Consider the following 20,670-nt stretch of genomic DNA (forward strand, 5'->3'; position numbering starts at 1 on the left):
GTGTCCCTTTCACGTCGATGTTTCTCCCTCTCTCTCTCTCTCTCTCTTCCTCTCTCTCCCTCCCACTCTATCTGAACAAAAAATGTCCTTGGGTGAGGATTAAAAAATAATAATAATAATAATAAAATGAGTGGGAGATTCAGATAGTGTGGGATTTTATGCTGTGTAATGTCTTTTATTGTCGCATCCCTTAGAGTGGACAAAGAGAATTCTATCTCAACATCACAAAATTATTCTAGTAGGAGAAACCATATGCCATTAACTGAACTAGAATCAGTATGGCCCTAAATGATCTTTGCACAAAATTGAGGCAAAATTATCTTTGTGCTGACACTGTTGAGACCTTCTCTACCTCTCGATATAAACAAATTCCACTGGAATGAGCCTTAAATGAAAACATTGCTAGTCTTGTTGCCCTGACCAGTTTTGCTCAGTGGTTAGAGCACTGGCCCCCAGGCCAAAACGTCTTAGGTTTGATTCCAGTCAAGGGCACATACTTCAGTTGCAGTTTGATCCCTGGCCCTGGTTGGGGTCGTGCAGGAGACAACCAATCAATGTGTCTTTCTCACACTGATGTTTCTCTCTTTCTCTCCCTCCCTCCTCCCTCCCACTGTGTTTGAAAATCAATGAAAAAAATATCTTCAGGTGAGGATTTAAAAAAATAGAAAAAAGATTGCTAGTCTTGTAAATATAAACAAAAATTAATCTTTTTTAGATATTCTGAGAATTCTTGCAGTCAGAAGCAATCCAGCAGTATCACCTCAGAAAAACCAGGGCCCGGAGCTGCTGGATAATATTTGAGACTAGAGAGTTGAAGTATGTCAGGGTTAGAGCATGATATGTCTAGAATTTTGCAATGGGAAACCACTGTGGAATTTTAAAATAAAAATGAGACATGAGATTTAAATTTTGAAAAGTACTTTGTGATAGCTAATATTGGGAGCTTGAACAAGGGTGGAGATGGCAAAAAGTCAATCACTGGAGAGACTAAGAAGTAAAAGTATGACACAGATTTCTGGTTTGTGCAGTTGATGGATGTTGCTGCTGATTTCTGAAGTAAAGAGTCCTAGGAAATGACCAGGTGTTTAGGCAGAGAGGAGAGGTTTCAGTTCAGTTTTGGATAGTTTGAGTTTGATATGAGAGCCTTTGAGACATTCAAAGTTGTGGGAAAGAAAAGGGAAGCTGAAGGAAACAACATCACAGGTCCATTTAAGGAGAGTTGGAAAGATGGCTGCTTTAGGATTAATGTAAGAAAAAGCTTTCCTGTATTCAAGTGACAGTTAGAAAATGCATTCATAATAATAACAAAGAAAACATTCAAGAGTAAACCCATTAGAAATGTGGAAAACATGAAATACTTTAAAACTTCACTTAAAGGCATTATAGAAAACTTTAATAAATGGGTAAATATACTACATTCAAGAATGGGAATACGCAATATTTAAAGAGGTGAATTCCCCTCAAATTTATTTGTGAAGTAATTTTTTTTTAACTTGCTCAAAATTGTTCTAAAATATACTGGGAAAAATAAGCATGTGAGACTAGCCAGGACAGTGCTAAACAAAGAGTAATGAAGTTTTAGGGGCATGTATTTTCTATTTACATATATTCTGGTTTTCATTTTTTACAAGTATGTGTTTTCTAATTAGAGAAACAAGAAATAAAACACCATCAGAAGCTGTAATAAATGATCTATCCACAAAAATTACTGAAGAATATGTATATGTGTATGTGTATGTATGTGTGAACATATAGGTATTTGTGTGTGTGTGTGTGTGTGTGTGTGTGTGTATGAAAGGAAGGGTGTAGAAATTAAAATGAATAAGAAATATGACTATCAACTATACAGAAATAAAAGGGATTATCAGGGAATACTGTAAATAACTAATTTCACCCAACAAATTGATAATATGGGTAAAATTAATTTCTAGAAAGACACAAACTACCAAAGCTAATTCAAGAAGAAATTGAAGACTGTGAAGGTGGAAGTGGGATGGGAGTGAGGAAGAGGGTCAATGGGGAGAAAGAAGGGACATCTGTAACCTAATTAATTAATTAATTTAAAGTGTTAAAGGCACACAAGAGAAATGGAAAATCTTATAGACCTATAAAAATGTAAAGAGATTGAAAAACACTTTCTACCAAAAAAAAAAATCAAGCCCAGATGTCTTACTGGTGAATTCTACTAAACATCAAAAAGAATGAATACCATTTCTTTACAAATTCTTTTTTAAAAAAAAGAACAAGAGAGAATACTTTCTAACTCATTTTATGAGGTCTGTGTCACCCCAATACAAACAAACCTAAAATAAAACAAAAACCTACAGACCAATATCCCTTATGAATATAGACACACACAAAAAAATACTTGGCAAAATATTAGCAAACTGAATACAGCAGCACATTAAGGGTTATGCACCACAACCAAGTGGAATTTATCTCAAAATGCAGTATTGGTTTAACATCTGAAAAGCAATTAATATAGCACATCCTATCAATAAACAAAGGACAAACACCAAATTATCATCTCAATAGATGCAGAAAAAGCCTTTGACAATAGCTAACACCCCTTTATGATTTAAAAAAATAAATGCTCAACAAACTAGGAACAGAAAAAATTCTTCCCCAATCTAATAAAGGACACCTGTAAAAAACCCACAGCTAAGCCCTGGACAGTTTTGCTCAGCAGTTAGAGCGTCGGCCCGCGGACTAGAGAGTCCCGGGTTCAGTTCCTGCTAAGTGCACATACCTCTGTTGCAGTTTGTCCCTGGCCCAGGTTGGGGTCATGTGGGTGGCGACCTCTCTATGTGTCTCTCTCACATTGATATTTCTCTCTCTCTCTTCCTCCCTCACTCCCTCCCACTCTAAAGATAAATGCAAAAATGTCCTCCAGTGAGGATAAAAAACAAAAACAAACAAAAAAAACCCCCACAGCTAACATACACAATGGTTGAAAGAACAAATGCTTTGCCCCTAAAATCAGGAATAAGACAAGAATGCCTACTCCTTCCTTCTATACAATATTATATTGTATAAAAACAAAGTTGGAGGACTTATACGTCCTAATTTAAAAACATACTACAAAGCTGTGGTAATTGTGACAGTTTGAATGTTCATGTCCTCCCCCCTACCCCAGGCTCCCAATTTGTATGTTGAAATACTAACCCCCCAAAGATGATGGTATTAGTAGGTGGGGACTTGGGGAGTTGTTTAAGTCATGAAGGTAGAACCCTAATATCTTATAAAAGAGACTCCAGAGAGATCCCTAGCCCCTTCTGCCATGTGAGGGTACGAGAAGTCTGCGATCTGAAAGAGCTCTCACCCAACCGTGCACCATGATCTTGGACTTTCAGCCTCCAAAACTGAGGGATAAATGTTTGTTATTTATAAGCTACTCAGTCTATAGTATTATAGCAGCCTGAACAACCTAAGACAGTATTCAAGACAGTGTGGTCATGGCATGAGGAAAGATATGTAGATTAATGGAATAGAATTGAAAATCAACAAATAAACTCATTTATAGTGAATTGTTTTCCAGCAAAGGTGTCAAGACAAGTCAATGGGAAAAGAATACTCTTTTCAACAAATGGTGCTGGTACAATTGTATATCCACCTACAGAGGAATAAAGTTGGACCCCTTTTCACATCACACACAAAAATGAACTAAAAATAGATCATAGACCTATATGTCTGTTTAAGAGTAATGTAACAGTAAGCCCGGATGGTGAGGCTCAGTGGTTGAGCATCGACCCATGCACCAGGAGGTCGCCAGTTCGATTCTTGGTCAGGGCACATGCCTGGGTTGTGGGCCTTGATCCCCAGGGTGGGGCATGCAGGAGGTGGCCAGTTGATGTTCTCTCTCATTGATGTTTCTATCTCCTTCTTCCTTCCTCTCTTTCTAGAAATCAATAAAGAAAAAAAATTTTTTTTTATCCTCACCTGAGGACACTTTTGCATTTATTCATCTTCAGATAGAGCGGAAGGAAGAGAGAGAGAAACATCGATGTGAGAGGCACATCGACTGGTTGCTACCCACATGACCCCAACTGAGGCCGGGGACAAACTGCAACCGAGAGGCACATGCCCCTAGCAGGAACCGAACCTGGGTCTCTCTGGTCCATGAGCTGACACTCTAACCGCTGAGCCAAACTGGCCAGGGCAGAAAAAAATTTTTTTTAATAAAAATAAAAACATAGATGCTTGAAAGAACAACATCAAGAAAGTGAAAAGACAACCCACAAAATGGGAGAATATTTGCAAATCTGATAAGTATATTTTATCTTTAGATAAAAAGGCGAATAATAAATTTAAAAATAGGCAAAACATCTAAGTAGAAATTTCTCCAAAAACATATACCAATAGCTAATAAGCACATGAAAAGATGCTCAAAGTCATTAGAGAAAAATGCACATTAAAACCACAGGTATAAAACCACAGAGGCAGATAGTAACAAATAGTAGTCGAGGATGTGGAGAACTCAAAACACTTATACACTGCTGGTGGGAATATAAAGTGGTGCAGGTGCTGTGGAAAGCACTCTGATTATTTCTCAAAGTGTTAAACATATAACTCAGCAACTCCACTCTTTGTCTACACAACTTTGTATAAGCATTATTCACAATAACCAAAAGACAGAACCCCCCCCCCCCACACCCGCAACTGTACATCCATTGATAAATCAATAAAGAAAATGTGGTATATTAATACAATGGACTCTTAACTCAGTTATGAAAAGAAATGGATTCATACTACAACAGGGATGAACTTTAAAAACATGCTAAGTGAAAAGGCAGTCACAAAATACCACATATCATATGATTCTATTTATATGAAATGGCCAGAATAGGCAAGTCCACAGAGACCTGAATTAGATTAGTGACTGCCTTGGACTGGAGGATTTGAAGTTAAATTAAGAGTGACTGCTGCCCTGGACGGTTTGGCTCAGCGGATGGAACGTCGGCCTGCGGTCCAGAGAGACCAGGGTTCGGTTCCCGCTAAGGGCATGTACCTCAGTTGCAGTTTGTCCCCGGCCCTGGTTGGTCATGTGGGTGGGAGTCACTCGATGTGTCCCTTTCATGTCGATGTTTCTCTCTCTCTCTCTCCCTCTCTCCCTCCCACTCTATCTGAACAACAACAACAACAAAAAAGAGTGACTGCTGCCCTGGCTGGTTTGGCTCAGCTGTTGGAGCGTCTGCAGTCCAAAGAATCCCGGGTTCAGTTCCCACTAAGGGCATGTACCTCGGTTGCAGTTTGTCCCTGGGCCTCAATGTGTCAATGTTTCTCTCTCTCTCTCTCTCTCTCTCTCTCTCTCTCTTTCTCCCTCCCTCCCTCCCACTCTGTCTGAACAAAAAATGGAAAAATGTCCTGGGATGGGATGAGGATAAAATAAAAAAATAATAATTTAAAAAAAGAGTGACTGCTAATTGGTAAGGGATTTCTTCAGGGGATGATGAAAATGTTCCAGATTCATTGTGGTGATGGTTGTATAACCCTGAGTATACAAAAAAACATTGAATTATATACATTAAATGGGTGAATTGTGTAGTATATGAATTATATTTTGATAAATGTTATATAAAAAGTATACTAAGTGAAAAGTTTGCAGAACAATATATATTATATGAATATATTTTTGTAAAATATTTATAAGTTCATAACAAAACACATATTCTTTAAAATTAACAAAATTACCAGTGTGGCCAGTGTGGTTCAGTTGTACATCATCCCATACACCAAAAGGTCACAGGTTTGATTCCCCTGGCTAGGGCATACACAAGAGGCAACCAATCAATGTTTCTCTCTCCCTCCCTTAATCGGTTAATCATGTAACCGATCTAGTGTCAAAATTTCTTAACAGTAATTGATACCACCTCATTAATAAGATAATAGCATTTATTGCATTCTTTCTATATGCCAACATTTTTCTAAATTAACATACATTTTGTCATTTGTTTTTCACAACACCTAATGATGGCCCCATGTTTTCTGTTACTCTCCCCTTGCTTCCTATTCCCCAACATACTGAAGTTTACACTTACAAAATTGTATTTATCAGAATATCAAAAATGCACAATTTCTGCCCTGGCCAGTTTGGCTCAGTGGTTAGTGTCGACCCGTGGAGCAAAGAGTCGCAGGTTCAATTCTGGTCAAGGGCACATAGCTCAGTTGTGGTAGGGTCCTCAGCTCTGGTGGGGGTCGTGCATGAGGCAATCAATCGATGTGTCTCTCTCACGTAGATATCTCTCTCTCTCTCCCCCCAACTCAACCCTTCCTATCTCCCTCCCTCCCTCCCTACCTCCCACTCTATCTGAAGATAAATGGGAAAATATCCTAGGGTGAGGGTTAAAAAAAATACACAATTTCTTTTGTTGTTGTTAATGGTAGCTAAAAAGGTATTTATGTGCTCTTAAAACAGTTATAAGAGCATATTGATAAATCTATCTGTATGTGTTTAAGTAAGATTTTAAGAAGTTAAAACTGAAACATTTTGTACTTGTTATAGTGATTCCTGATTGGAGGAGAAAACACTTTTTAGTTATTTGACAGTTTTTTTTGTTTAAAATGTAGTACTACATTTGAAAGGCAATCATTGGCAAAGATAACTTTTAGATTTTTTTTCATTATCAATATAGACAATTGTCTCAGTTTGTTTGGACTGCTATAACAAAATACCATAGACTAGATGACTTAAACAGTAAACATTTATTTCTCACAGTTCTGGAGACTGCAAAAGCCTAAGATTGAGGTGCCAACAGAATTGGTTCTTAGTAAGGGGCCTCTCCCTGGCTTGTCTTCATCACTTTCTTGCTGTTCCCTCACATGGAGAACAGAGTGAGAGCAAGCTCTGTGGTCTCTTCTTATAAAGATACTGATCCCATCATTAGAGCCCTAATCTCATGACCTCATAGAAACCTAAATGCCTCCCAGAGGCCCCATATACAAATACCATCACATTGTGGATAGGGCTTCAATATGAATTTGGGGGATGAGAGACAGTTTAGTCCATAGCAACTAGCTATGGTGAAAATCTTGTCCATAAATGCTAACCCTAGCATTTTTTGTTTGTTTTTAGTATTGTGTGCCAAGAACCTTGCAAAGAAAGACTTCTTCAGTAAGTAAACACCCATTTTTGCTCTCTTACAATATTAATATTTTTCGAAATTTTAAACTTGTTAAAAACACTGTGTCCCAGCTGCTGTGGCTAAGTGTATTGAGCATGGTCCCATGGACTGAGAGGTCCCGGTTTGGTTTCCCATCTGGGCACATGCCCGGGGTTGCAGGCTGAATCCCCAATAGGGAGGGGACGTCAGGAGGCAGCTGATCGGTGTTTTTATCTCTCTCAAAAAAAAAAAATCAATAAAAACATATCTTTAAAAAGTAATTTTTCAAAAATGTTTGTAACTTTAAAAAAGAAAACAACAACAAAACACGGTGCAGTCTCCTAAAAATCCTGCCCTGTACTGAATAGAAAGCCATGGTTTGACAAACTTCATTTCCCAGTTGACTGCAACATAGATAGACTCCTTAGCTGTAAGGCACCGAATTTATAACTCATACAAGAAAAGTTATCTCATTCCCTATTTCAGCCACACCCTGTTTTCTCTTTCTTACCACCCATTCATGTATTACTTTCTGCTGAATAAAGTGTTCTCAGCTCAAATACAGATGAGACATTTTTCTATAAAATAGCTGAGTTTAAGTAAAATTTTTGTCAAATTTTACAAATTAAATCACATTTTAAAAGCCTTGTAATTAAAGGAATTGTAAAAAGTAGAGGATCTTTTTCTAAAGAAAGAACTGGCCCCTTAACTCACCTACTATAAAGTAGGTGCCTGCAGCTTGAAATTTTTCACCCTTTTTCTGATCCTCTCAAGAACACTACTCAGTTCTTAAGAGGTATTATTCACACTTTAAAATGAACAAACCTCGGCTCACAGGCTTTATTCAAGTAGCTAGGAATCTCCAGAGTGGTGGCTCACTTCCAGGTCTGTTTCTGAAACAGGTACCTTGCCACCTTTCTGATCTTACAAACCTGTCTGATTCATTTAGGAGCTTAACTTATTAAGACTCACTGAATACTTGCTTCCAGAGATAAAATTGACAAGTCAGTAAACAAGATTTATAAGTATTATTTTTTAGAAAGTTTAAATACAATTAATTATAGATACCTTTCCTCCATTTAATTAGCTTTCCTTAATTGATCATCAAAAATGGGGATTTGGCCCTGGCCGGTTTGGCTCAGCGGTTAGAGCATCGGCCTGCGGTCCGGAGAGACCCGGGTTCGGTTCCCGCTAAGGGCATGTACCTCGGTTGCAGTTTGTCCCCAGCCCTGGTCGGTCGTGTGGGTGGCAGCCACTCGATGTGTTCCTTTCACATCGATGTTTCTCTCTCTCTCTCTGTTCCTCTCTCTCCCTCCCACTCTACCTGAACAAAAAAATGGGAAAATGTCCTCGGGTGAGGATAAAAAAAAAAATGGGGATTTGAATTTAAGTCTATTTTTTTAGTGTTTTTTTTTTTTTCCTAGCCTCTAAAAATCTGAGGGTGATGTCATACTGGGTTGCCCTTAATAGAAAGTTAAGTAGATTGAACTAACTTTAAATTGGAGAATAACTAGGGTAATCTTCTTTACCAAATTAGAGGATTTTGAAGCTCCCATTAGCCTGCAAGACTATGTTCTAATGTCACATTGATAGCTGTGTAGTCTCATCCAGGTGTGACTGTCCCCTCTTCTCCAGGACTCCCTGACCCTTTTGCAAAGATTGTTGTGGATGGATCAGGGCAGTGCCACTCAACGGACACTGTGAAAAACACATTGGACCCAAAGTGGAACCAGCACTATGATCTGTGAGTTGAATATTCTGTAAGCCATGTGGGAGCTGCAGGAAAGTAGGTATCTAGCTTTTAAGAGAAGCATTTCATTTTTTTTAAAAAAAAGGGATTTACAACTTATTTTTTATAACAAAAGTAGATGGCCAAATCAATACTGCCTAATTTTAAAATTCATATACTTGGAAGTTCTTGCATTTGACATTTTGATGGATTTTTATGGTTTGCTTCTGTAACTGTGATCTTCTGTGACTTTTCAATCTGCTGGCTACTCTAACAGGAAAAAAAAGGCCATAGTTTAGGTCCTCTTTATGCTAACTTTTTTTAGTGAAATCCTAAACTTAGTTTTAGAGTTTTTACTTTAAAAATACATTATTATTATACGTATTTATTATGCAAATACATATTACATATGTTTCTGTAGATTTTTTAAAATTCTGCCTTTTAGTACAAATGTATTTTCTCTTAGCTTGGTATAATTGAATGTATATAAACCTATATACCATCAAACAATTCTTTATATTTATTCATAAAATGGATTACACTTTGAAAGCCACTATTTTATATACACTTATGTTTCCATGTTCCTGCTAAGAAATTTTTATTAAAGTAATACTGAATGATTATTGGGTTTTTTTGTTAACACAAATTGTACTGGGTTTTGGTGGGATTTTTCATAGCTGGATTTTAAGAGTCACTTTCAGTTGTAAGGTACCATAAGTGGCCTGAAAAGTGTTGTCAATTCTTGTCCTGAAATCTCCCCTCTTCGGTTGAATTGCACTGAGAGTAACTAGGGGGTCAGTGTCTGAGTTAGCACCCATTAATGTTCTTTGGATGGATCTATGGGTTTATAGGTAGTCCTCTGTTGCAAACTAGTGTTCAATAGTAAGCCTAACATTAGTAGGAATTTATGAATCATGTCATTGTCCTTTGGACCTAATAAAATATGGTAAATCTCACTCCAACCAGGTGGCTCAGTTGGTTGGAGCATCGTCCTGTACACCAAAAAGTTTGCAGGTTCAATTCCCAATCAGGACAAATACCTAGGTTGCAGGTTAGATCCCTATTTAGGGCGTGTACAGGAAACAACCAGTTGATGTTTCTCTCTCTGTCTCTTTCTCTCTCTCTCTCTCTGTCTCTCTCTTTCTTTCTCTCTCTCTACCTTTCTCTCTCTCTAAAGTCAATAAACATATCCTCAGGTGAGAAATATATATATATGTAAATATATATATATATATATATATATATATATAAAATCTCTGTTATAAGATTATTACTTTATGTGGTTATCTACAGTTACTTCTTACATAACTGGTTATTGTTCTTTTCCCAGCCCTTTGAAATTAGTAGACATATATATTGAGTGCCTGCTACATGTGGAATATAGAACCAGCATTATTTTAACAGCATTCTTCTGTACTAACAAGTCAGTCAGGTAAAATCTCAGTAGGCCATCATAATTCAGAAATACAATTAAAAGTGAGTTTGCATGTTGTTTTTAGATATGTTGGGAAAACTGATTCTATAACTATCAGCGTGTGGAACCACAAGAAAATTCACAAGAAGCAGGGAGCTGGCTTCCTGGGCTGTGTTCGGCTGCTCTCCAATACCATCAGCAGATTAAAAGATACTGGATGTAAGAACCAAACGCTTTTCTGCCTCTTAGTGCAACTGAAGAAGGCTTGTGAGGCATCTTTTTTTTTTTTTTAATACTGAATACAGAATTCCTGCCTTCCTCCCTAGTTAACATTTCCCTGGGTTAAGTTTTGAATTGTTTGTTTGCAGACCAGCGTTTGGATCTATGCAAACTAAATCCCTCAGATACTGATGCAGTTCGTGGCCAAATAGTGGGTAAGAACTTTCTCATCTGTATAAAGAGATGCTTTTGCACAACTTAACATTCAACTCTTCATCACTGAGAAAACACACACAGGCACTGGCGTGTTGACCTACTTCAAAGGACAAACCACTTACAGGGGCCATCTCTTCAGCACTAAAACGTTTCATCTTGTCTAGTTTTTATTATTTTGTCTAATTCTCTTCAACCTGTTATTCAGAGTTGAGTTAAAATGACTAAGGTACAAAAAGATACAGGGTTATAATTTTAAATGTCATTTTAGTCATCGCGTAATGGATAATTAATTTGTCTTTGTTTTATCCAGAGGTAGTTGATAAGAATGGTGGCCACATATGCAATAGTTAAGAAATAGTTTCTTCTGGAAAACCCATCATATATGTAAAAAGCAAAGATGATTTCTGAAGACTTCCATGTAATATGATTTTATAGAGTTAGAGGATTGAATTATTTAGAATGAACAAATAAAATGTGCTAATGTTACAAAATGTTGACTGGCAGTATTCTCTTGGAAGTGATTTATCTGCTAAGTAGCTCATTATATTATCCACTCAGTTTTAGAGTTACTCTAAAATGCTCTATGCTGATTGTGTGCATTGCAAGGAATCAAAGAAAGCATAGTATGTCAGCAGCACACCAGAGTGACCCCAAATCTTTCAGGTATTGCCTTATGTAGACTTGACCCAAGATAAATGAACAGTGGGTATAGATCCTAAAACTGTCATAATGAAAAAGTTCTCACTGAATGCTTTTCTGTTTTTTATTTCTTCTTTTCTTTGTGGAGGGATATGCCAGGAGAAAATGAATAACTGGGAGCAACTTCATAAATGTCTTTCTTGTTTGTAGTAGCCACTGAAAATAAATATGTGGATTCATCTAGACTTTACAAATACTGAAAGTGCTCTCTGTGTCCTTGTTAAACATGTCAAAATCTCCTTAAAGGATAAGGTAACTTAGAGGAAGTGAATATTGTGTTCTGTTATGTTTATGGAGAGCACGAAAAACACAGCACCTCTTTCTGCTCCACATTTATCAGGAATGTTCCAGGCGGTATATGATGGTATGCAGCTACGGGGTAAAATACTTCATGCTTGAAAGCATAGGAATATTTGTGTGTATGTATATGCACATGCCTCGCTTTTAAAAAATAATATTGTGCATAAATTATGCATTCGCAATGGCTCACTGTATTACAATTGTATAAAATACCATTGGATTTTAATGCAAGACGTTCTTTTCTGTTTTAGTCAGTTTACAGACACGAGACAGAATAGGCACTGGAGGGTCTGTGGTAGACTGCAGAGGACTGTTAGAAAATGAAGGGTACGTATCACCTTGGCAATACCTGCTGAGTTCTCTGCTGCCTTAGGCTCTCGCTCTATGTGAAAGTATCCTTCACATCTTTTCACTATGCTGAATGCTTGAGATACAGGAAAGGACTTTGGGATAAAACTGGCATCCAGCTTCCTTGTTTATAAAGAAAGTTGTACAAACTGGTGGGGTTGTGCCCCGAAGACTCAGGATCCAATTTAAAGATGTTCCCACTGGCCAAAGATGAAACAGTTTGAGCATCAGTAAGAATTATAACTAATAGATTGAAACACATCAAATATATTTAAAACGAACATTAGTCCTGGCCGGTTTGGCTCAGTGTTTAGAGCATTGGCCAAGGACCAAAGGGTCTCGAGTTCAATGCCTAGTCAAGTGCACATACCTGGGTTGCAGGTTTGATCCCCGGCCCCAGTTGGGACATGTGTGGGAGGCAGTCACTGTGTCTCTCCCACATTAGTATTTCTTTCTCTCCCTCCCTCCTTCCCTTCCACTCTCCCTATAAAAATAATCAATTGAAAAAATATCCTCAGGTGAGGATTAACAACAACAAAAGAACATAATGTGTTTATAATGGCACAGAAAGAGAAAAAAAGAACCCTAAAACACTTTTTACAAAAAATACCCCGAAAACTCTCATTGGTCATTATCACAATGTTACGATCCCCAATGAATTAATGAAGCTGGTTGATAATTATTATTAATAGTTATTAACAACATCACAAAAGAAAGGTAATCTGACATCAACATACTTCTTGGAAATCCAGCGACAGGAGAATGTGTTGCACAGTCCCAAAGGAATGCAACCATCACTACCAAGAAGGGGACACTCGGTAGGCTATAAAAGACACAGCCCAGTGTCTTCACAGATACATGCTAGAAAAATAAATCGATCACAAGGAAGGAAGAAAACCTATAAATTAATAATAAAAGACCTAAGAGGCATACCTACTAAATGCAACGTGTGGACCTCGCTTTCATCCTGATGGAGACGATTGACTGGAGAAATTGAACACTGGCTGGTATTTGATGGTATTTTAAAAATAATGTACATTTTTAGACATAATGGAAAAAGTCTTTTTTTCTAGAGGTATATGCTGAAATATTTAAGGATGAAATGTAAAGTTGTTGGGATTGGTTTCAGAATAATCCAGAGGAGAGGAGGACTTGGAAGAGTAGCTGTGAGACAGCCGTTACTGTAGCAGAATGATGAGCCTGGGAGATGAGTCTCCCAATTTGTGAATATATTTAAAATTTTTCAATGTAAAATGTTTTTTAAAAGTACTTTCTTCTAAGGGAAAATAGCCTATTGGTAAATTATCTTCAGAATTGCTCAGGGGGGATGAAGATTTATGTTAAAGAATACTTAAAGTCATTGCATTATTTTATGTAACCAGAAGTTTTATTATAGAGGAAAATGGAGTAATTGGATTTGACTTTAAATCAAGAAAAATCAAATCTCATTTCATGAACTCCTTATAGTCCATGGTTGGTTTTTCCAAACATTCAGCTTTACCCGAGGATAAAATCCCGCAGGTGGCTTTGGTGGCACTATGCATATGGCTCCCTTTAGCCACTTGTTTCTACAAAAGTCTTTATTTAAATAGGACAGGATTAATTTTATGAAACTAAGCACTTGGGACATTATATATTGTTCAAGAAAAGCAAAATAAATGGATGTGAGAGCAACGCATTGAGTTTTCAGGTCCTTGTCCTCAGCCAGTGTGCTCATGCGTGCTGTGCCCTGCCCCCTTTCAGAACTGTATATGAAGACTCAGGGCCTGGAAGGCCACTCAGCTGCTTCATGGAGGAACCTGCCCCTTACACAGATAGTACCGGTGCGGCTGCTGGTGGAGGGAACTGCAGGTTTGGGGAATCCCCAGGTCAAGATCAAAGACTTCAGACACAACGACTTCGAAACCCCGAGATCCGAGGGTCCCTCCAGACACCTCAGAACCGACCACATGGCCACCAGTCACCAGAACTGCCCGAAGGCTACGGTGAGGGAATTCACCCCACTGTCATGAGCATTATCTACAATGTTTCAGAGAACTTGAATTTGTTAAACCGTTTCAGTAACTTGTACATGCCTTAACTGCTGATGCTTGCAGAGCTGTGCTCTACAGTGGTTGTGTCAGTATAAAGACGAGTAAATGGAAAAGGATGGTGACAAATCTTGCTCATCACAAAGTTGTCCGCATTGTACCATCTCCCAGTTTAGCAATTGTGTGAAAATATAAGGCAAATAAATATCCAAGAAAATCAGGATGGTGTGCAGGCTAGATGAGGGTATTTGTAGTGCTCTGTGATTTGAATGTGGAAAGGACAGTAGGGGATAAGATTGAAAGAAGGGATTATTTGACTACCGAAAGGGGAGAACCTAATAAAGGAGGGATGTGATTTAGATTTGGTACCTCAGGCCAGAAGTAAGAGCAATGGAGGGAAGAGAGCTAAGGTCAGCTCAGCCCTGAGGTGGTGGATACACACAAAGCGACTCCTCCAGGACTCTAAGTAAAGAGAGCACAGCCTCTTCGGGTGTGAACCGGAGCGAGGAAGATAGGCTCGAATGTCTACATAGGGCTTCTGATGTGAGGAAGTCTGGCAGACATAAATCACCGCTCTTATAATTCCTTTTCTGGGTGATTTTAAACTGTGTTGAAAAGAAGCTTAGTCTCTGCTTAAAGGACTGGTTGAAAACTCTCCTTGCAATTGAATTTAACTAATTGTATCCCCCGATTTCTTGTACAGAACAAAGAACAACAGTGCAGGGGCAAGTTTACTTTTTGCACACACAGACTGGCGTTAGCACATGGCACGACCCCCGAATCCCAAGGTAGGTTTCCAAAATTCCCACCAAAGTCGGTTTTCCGGCAGTTGCTGGTGGATGAGAGAGCCCTTTAGGTTAAAAGATGTGAACTTGGAGGAGTGGCAGCTCAGAGGGGACCTGCCCTGAGGTCTTGGACTCATTCTCTCCAGGTGAGTGTCCCAGCTCCACCTGGTAAAGCAGCAGCTACTAGAACCAAGGGTCCTGTAGAAAACAAGCCTGGATCTGGAAATCAGGTCACATAACCAAAACATGCCCTCACCTCTAGATTAAATCAAACGTGCTCTGACTTGGAAAGCCAATAAACCCTTCAAGATGTGTTCTCATTGTAAACTAAAAATATTAATGGATAAAATGATATGATGTCTGGGACTTGCTTCAAATAATTAGGGTGGGGAAGTGAATATAGGGGATATCTGAAATAGGTTGACAATCTCTTGATAATTGTTGAAGTTGGCTATTCATTATGGTTTCTCTACTTTTTATATGCTTAAAATTTTCCATAACAAAGCATTAAAAGGAACTATAAAGACTCTATTACCCTTTCTCTCTTCTACTTTACTGTCCCTATTGCCTCAGTCCCTTTGGGACCATTCCTGGGGGAGATGAAGCTTTACTATACGAATTCCTTCTACAAGGCCATACATCTGAGCCCAGGTCAGAGAGATCCCCACCCCTACCCCATAACAGAGTTATATTTCTTTTTTTCTTTGCTTTGCTTTGCTTCGCTTTTTTAAACATTTTGTTTGTTTGTTTTAGAATAGCATTACTACCTAATAACATTTTTTAGTAATGCTCATTTCCTTTTTATTCATAATTTGTCTCATCTGAGAATAAGCTTCCTGTCTTTGATTTTCCAAGTCTGTGTTAAATTTATGATTCAGTATCTATAATCAGAATGGAAATATCACCTGCAAATGGATGAGGTGTCTCTTCAGTACCCACTATAAGAAATGCCAGGCTTTTGTGCTAATTAGAAAAGCATCTTGGTCAGTAATGCTGTGCTCCCATATGACTGTGGATTACATTGAAATAATTCATCAAGAGGTTGAATTATAAACAGTTACTAACAATACCAACCCAAAAATGAGAACACCTCTTCCCAGTGCAGCTGTTTAGAATTGTGAGATTTCAAATGCATGGTAATATATCCCATCAGCTTCAAAAAAACTTGTATTGTCTGGGGGCTTTTTGATGAAGCAACCTTTCTGACCTTGAACATTTCATTTAACTTGTGAGTTCAGATAGTTTTCCAGAAGCATTCAGATACTTTCTACTATTTGACCCTCTTTGAGTAAGAAATGATGTTCCCTGCGTAGACCATGTTCCTTCATGTGGTTATAGGCTCTGAAAGTTTTATTGTTATCAGTTGGGTTTTGCTGCCACTCGCAGCACAGAGCCTGGATTCAGCAAGAGTTTGGCGTAAGTAGCACCATGACTGTCCCTCTTAGCAGAACTGGTACGTGGCCGCATTGAGAAGGGACTCCTGTGGTTCCTTTTGCTGTAGTTTTGGTTTTATGCCTCCGTACTCAGGTGGACAAACCTCTCTGTATCTTCCATTTTGGTAGAGACCTTAACAGTGTGAATTGTGATGAACTTGGACCACTGCCACCAGGTTGGGAAGTCAGAAGCACAGTTTCTGGAAGAATATACTTTGTAGATCATAATAACCGAACAACCCAGTTTACAGACCCAAGGTTACACCACATCATGAAGTAAGACTTTTACACAATCTTTGTTGACTTCTTACATTTATCATTTGATGTTTTCTAATATTTTTCTTAACTTAGATACTGCATTGTTTGTTAGTGGAGAATATGAGTAAGCAAAATATGATAAATATTGGGTGGACAATTGCATGTTTTAAACTCTCAAGTTAGCTATGAACAGCACTGAAACCATATTTTGTTGCTGTTGCCACCTTTTCTTGCCTACAGCCAAAATTAAATTTACCGAGATGGCAGTATTAGGCAGGTTCATTGATGAGGCTTCCACAGGTAGCACTGTGATGAAATGCATGGCTCTTAAGTAAGGAGCAGTAAAATTAGCTCTTCCCTTAGTGCCCACTCATCACAGTCTAGAAGGACTGCCACAGTCAATAATGCCACTTACTGGAGCCCCTTCCTGTGTCTGTCACCCTGGATAACTTAGACTTGGGAATCACCTTGGCTCTCACACTGTGTTCCAGGTGTGTTGTGTCCTCGGAACGTAAGAGCCCCCGTGGCTCTTCTCACTGACAACTGGTATTAGTAGTGAACTTGAGCGAGAGAAGTGCCACCTTGCCCCTCTGCCAGGCCTAGTTCTTGTATTTTACTGGAAGTTTGCTTTTAATGAGTGGGTTTAACAGTCTGTTGGTTCTGAAAATGAGGATTGGTTACTATTTGATTTCACTTGCATGGTTTGCCCCTGTGCATATTGCTCCCTCCACTGTAATCTGTTGTTAACTGTTCCCATACACTCCATTTAGTTCTAGTGGCCAAGGCATTTCTAACAGTGCGCTGGTCAGTCTCTATACATACTAGATACATGATAGCAATTACTGTTTTTATTTATAGCAGTGATAATGTATAAGCTAAGCTGTTGCTTGGAAGTGGGGTAGCTCCTTTATTGAATCCTAGACCTAGAGTTGGGCTAATGATGGCCACCAGCAGTCTTTACATATCCATGTCACCAGAGGAAAAAAATGTCTAGTTGAAGTTCTGTATAACAAACTCTCTTCCGGTCTCTTGTAGGGTGGGGGGTGCAGGGGGAGCATTGCTAGCAGCTCCCTTGGCCACTGCTTTTGGAGTGATTTGATGCTTCTGTTCTTCTCAAGTCACCAGTGCCAACTAAAGGAGCCCAGCCAGCCGCTGCCATTGCCCAGCGAGGGCTCCGTGGAAGATGAGGAACTTCCCGCCCAGAGATACGAAAGAGATTTAGTTCAGAAACTGAAGGTCCTCAGACATGAGCTCTCACTTCAGCAACCCCAAGCTGGTCATTGCCGCATTGAAGTTTCGAGAGAAGAAATATTTGAGGTACCTGAAGGTTTGAAGTTCATGTTAATGAACAAGTAAGGTGACTCAGCCTGAAGAATCACCTCCTGAGTAACCTTTGTTTTAAGGGGGTGCTCTAAGGGAGCTGCTCTATCAGCCATTTCTGCACTTCAGTGAGCAAGTCTTTCTGTTTGGTACTTCAGATGTTGAGTTTGTTACTCTGTGAATGTGAAATGGAGGGTGCATCAGGACCAGTGCCGTGTACAGAGGGAACTGTATTCACTCCTGTGGTAAAAGCTTAAAAACCCAGATGATTTCTAGGGTGAAAACCTAGAGATGTACATAGAAAGTAGAACTAAATACTGCAAATCCCTGTATCTACATTACGTAGATTTATAACCCTGTGATCTTCACTTGGCTCATAACCAGCTATTCCTTCTGCTGTGGCCTCACGAAATTCGATCTAATGGCACTGCCTCCTCAGAGACTCTTAGTGGCCAAATGGCCACCTTGTTGTCTCTTCTGGAAGTAGGAAGATCACATGGTTCCTGGGAAGGACTCTGCCCCTTGTACAGCCCTCTGTGGGGTCAGGGTCCCCACACAGGCAGGACCCTCTTGTAGACAGGGCCCTTTTCTCAGGGAGCATGATCATAAGGTAAAATCTCAGCTGTGTTTGGTTCATAACCTGCCTTCCTTTGTGGAACCATTGGCAGGCATGACCAAATGAACGTGGGTAAGAACTGAGCAGATTCTCACTGGGCTACAGCCCCTGAGGGAGCCCAGGGCCTCTTCAAGCAAAGGGCACTGAGGACGTACCCAGAGCCATAGTAGTCCTTGTGCACAGCTGGTGTTGGACAAGTGGGTCAGCCAGCATGCTCAGTCTTGCCCATCGAGCAGTCTCAAATGGTAGCCAAATTATTGACATTTTGCTGCCAGATCATTTCCACTCAGCCTCCTCTTTCCCTCTTGGGATGGCAGAGTTTGAATTACATTCAATTTAAAGCATGAAAAGATTTTTAAGTGCCTTATCACTTGAAAATATCTACAAACATTAGCTAGTTCTACTCAAAATGCACAATCTGAGGGAATATTGGGCTGACCACGTGTTTTCTGTTTTGGATAAGTTTCAGATATAAAAACAGGCTCAGAATTCTTTTAATATTCAGACTCCCTAGTGATGTCTTCATTTTAGTTAAAATATGTAGCCTGGCCAGTGGCTCAGTGATTGAGTGAGTGTCCCAGGCACCAAAAGGTGGCCAGTTTGATTCCTGGTGAGGATTAAAATATATATATACACACACACACACATAGACACATATAAAGTGTTTATAGGACACCCTGAAATTAATTTGTGTAGAGAAAATTAATTCTAATGAGGACGTTTGTTCTGAAGTCATTAGTGATTGTGCTGAAAATAAATGTTTCCTTTAGATACAGTATTACATAGTACATGTTTGTTTTGTTGTAGTTTCTAAGCTAGACATAGTGGGAGAAAAGTTGATGAATACATAGTGGGGCAAAAGTAGGTTTACAGTTATGAGTACACAAAACACAGTTTATTCTTATATTATTATTTATTAATTATTGCATTATTTTTCATATGAACAATTGGAAACCTACTTTTGCCCCACCCTGTATAAAAATTCTGAATAGGAACCAGATAGACCTCGGATTTGAATGGTTGTTTATTTTGAATCGGGCTCCATTATCCGTAACCTTTCATCTTTTTATTACTTTAAGAAAAGTTCTTCTAAAACTGAAATTTTTATATATAGGAGTCTTATCGCCAGATAATGAAGATGCGACCAAAAGACTTGAAAAAGCGACTAATGGTAAAATTTCGTGGAGAAGAAGGTTTGGATTATGGTGGAGTAGCAAGGTGAGGTGCTAATTTATTCACCCTTTCCGCTACATGGGCTTCAGCATCACTGTAATAAAATGTTTACAGAAAGAAGTTGTTTGCCACTTTCTGGTGCTTGTCTTGGAATAGTTGGTACTTCAAATGTTGCCTTCAGTGAGCTTTCTTAGAATAAGAATTCCTAAGAGCATATGAACACTAGCATCTTGCTGGAACTTACCAATGTGTACATTATCTTTGCCATTAATTTACTTTTTTAAAAAAATATTATTATCTTTATTGATTTTAGACTGAGAAGAAGGGAGGGGGAGAGAGAGATGGAGACACTGATAAGAGCACTGATCAGCTGTCTCCTGCGTGCCCTCCATTGGGGATCGGGCCCACAATGTGGGCATGTGCCCTGACTGGGAATCAGATCAGCGACCTCTTAGTGCATGGGTAGATGCTTAACCACTGAGCTATGGCCAGGCATTAATTTACTTTTTTTTTTCCTACTTATTATCAGATAGAGTGGGAAGGAGGGAGAGAGAAAGACAGAGAGAAACATCAATGCGATAGAGCCACATCGACTGGTTGCGTCTCACACAACCCCAACTGGGGTCAGGGACAAACTGTAACCGAGGTACGTGCCCTTAGTGGGAACCAAACCCAGGACTCTGGTCTGCAGGCCAACGCTCTAACCGCTGAGCCAAACCGGTCAGGGCTGAAAAAATGTCTTTTAATTTACAGTTTGACTCATGGTTTGACATTTTATAGACTTCTAGGAAGAAAATAATTTTTATTCAGAACTTTGAAAGTATTGCTGTGCTACCCTTCCAGCATCCAGTATCACCAAAGTCACTTCTCCACCAGAAGCTGCTTGACCCCATCCAGGACCACTTATCACCCATACATTCTACCACCTTTTTTCTGTTTTTCACTTTCTCCTGTCCTCAATTCTTCCTTACTTATAATCCACCATCATAATCACGCCTCTTTCCGTTTGCGGTACTTGTCTGGCAAAAGT

The 20,670-nt window shown here is 39.0% G+C and overlaps 1 protein-coding gene across 6 annotated transcripts in view; it reads left to right on the plus strand.

Annotated features, from left to right (window-relative positions):
• Positions 1 to 20,670, plus strand: part of SMURF1 (SMAD specific E3 ubiquitin protein ligase 1) — a 149,176-nt gene that overhangs the window by 113,800 nt on the left and 14,706 nt on the right. For 3 of the 6 annotated variants that reach the window (XM_036281779.1, XM_036281780.1, XM_036281781.1), the window contains 10 exons: positions 7,073 to 7,111; positions 8,736 to 8,844; positions 10,329 to 10,462; positions 10,612 to 10,677; positions 11,929 to 12,004; positions 13,769 to 14,010; positions 14,759 to 14,843; positions 16,403 to 16,549; positions 17,650 to 17,848; positions 19,582 to 19,685. In XM_036281779.1, coding sequence (XP_036137672.1) covers positions 7,073 to 7,111; positions 8,736 to 8,844; positions 10,329 to 10,462; positions 10,612 to 10,677; positions 11,929 to 12,004; positions 13,769 to 14,010; positions 14,759 to 14,843; positions 16,403 to 16,549; positions 17,650 to 17,848; positions 19,582 to 19,685 — 1,201 coding nt within the window. Of the gene's footprint in view, positions 1 to 7,072; positions 7,112 to 8,735; positions 8,845 to 10,328; positions 10,463 to 10,611; positions 10,678 to 11,928; positions 12,005 to 13,768; positions 14,011 to 14,758; positions 14,844 to 15,413; positions 15,492 to 16,402; positions 16,550 to 17,649; positions 17,849 to 19,581; positions 19,686 to 20,670 lie in introns of all 6 variants that reach the window. The other 3 variants (XM_036281785.1, XM_036281783.1, XM_036281782.1) reach the window with 3 other exon arrangements.

The sequence above is a fragment of the Molossus molossus genome, unplaced genomic scaffold (assembly GCF_014108415.1).
Source record: "Molossus molossus isolate mMolMol1 unplaced genomic scaffold, mMolMol1.p scaffold_m16_p_4, whole genome shotgun sequence".
Lineage (NCBI taxonomy): Eukaryota > Metazoa > Chordata > Mammalia > Chiroptera > Molossidae > Molossus > Molossus molossus.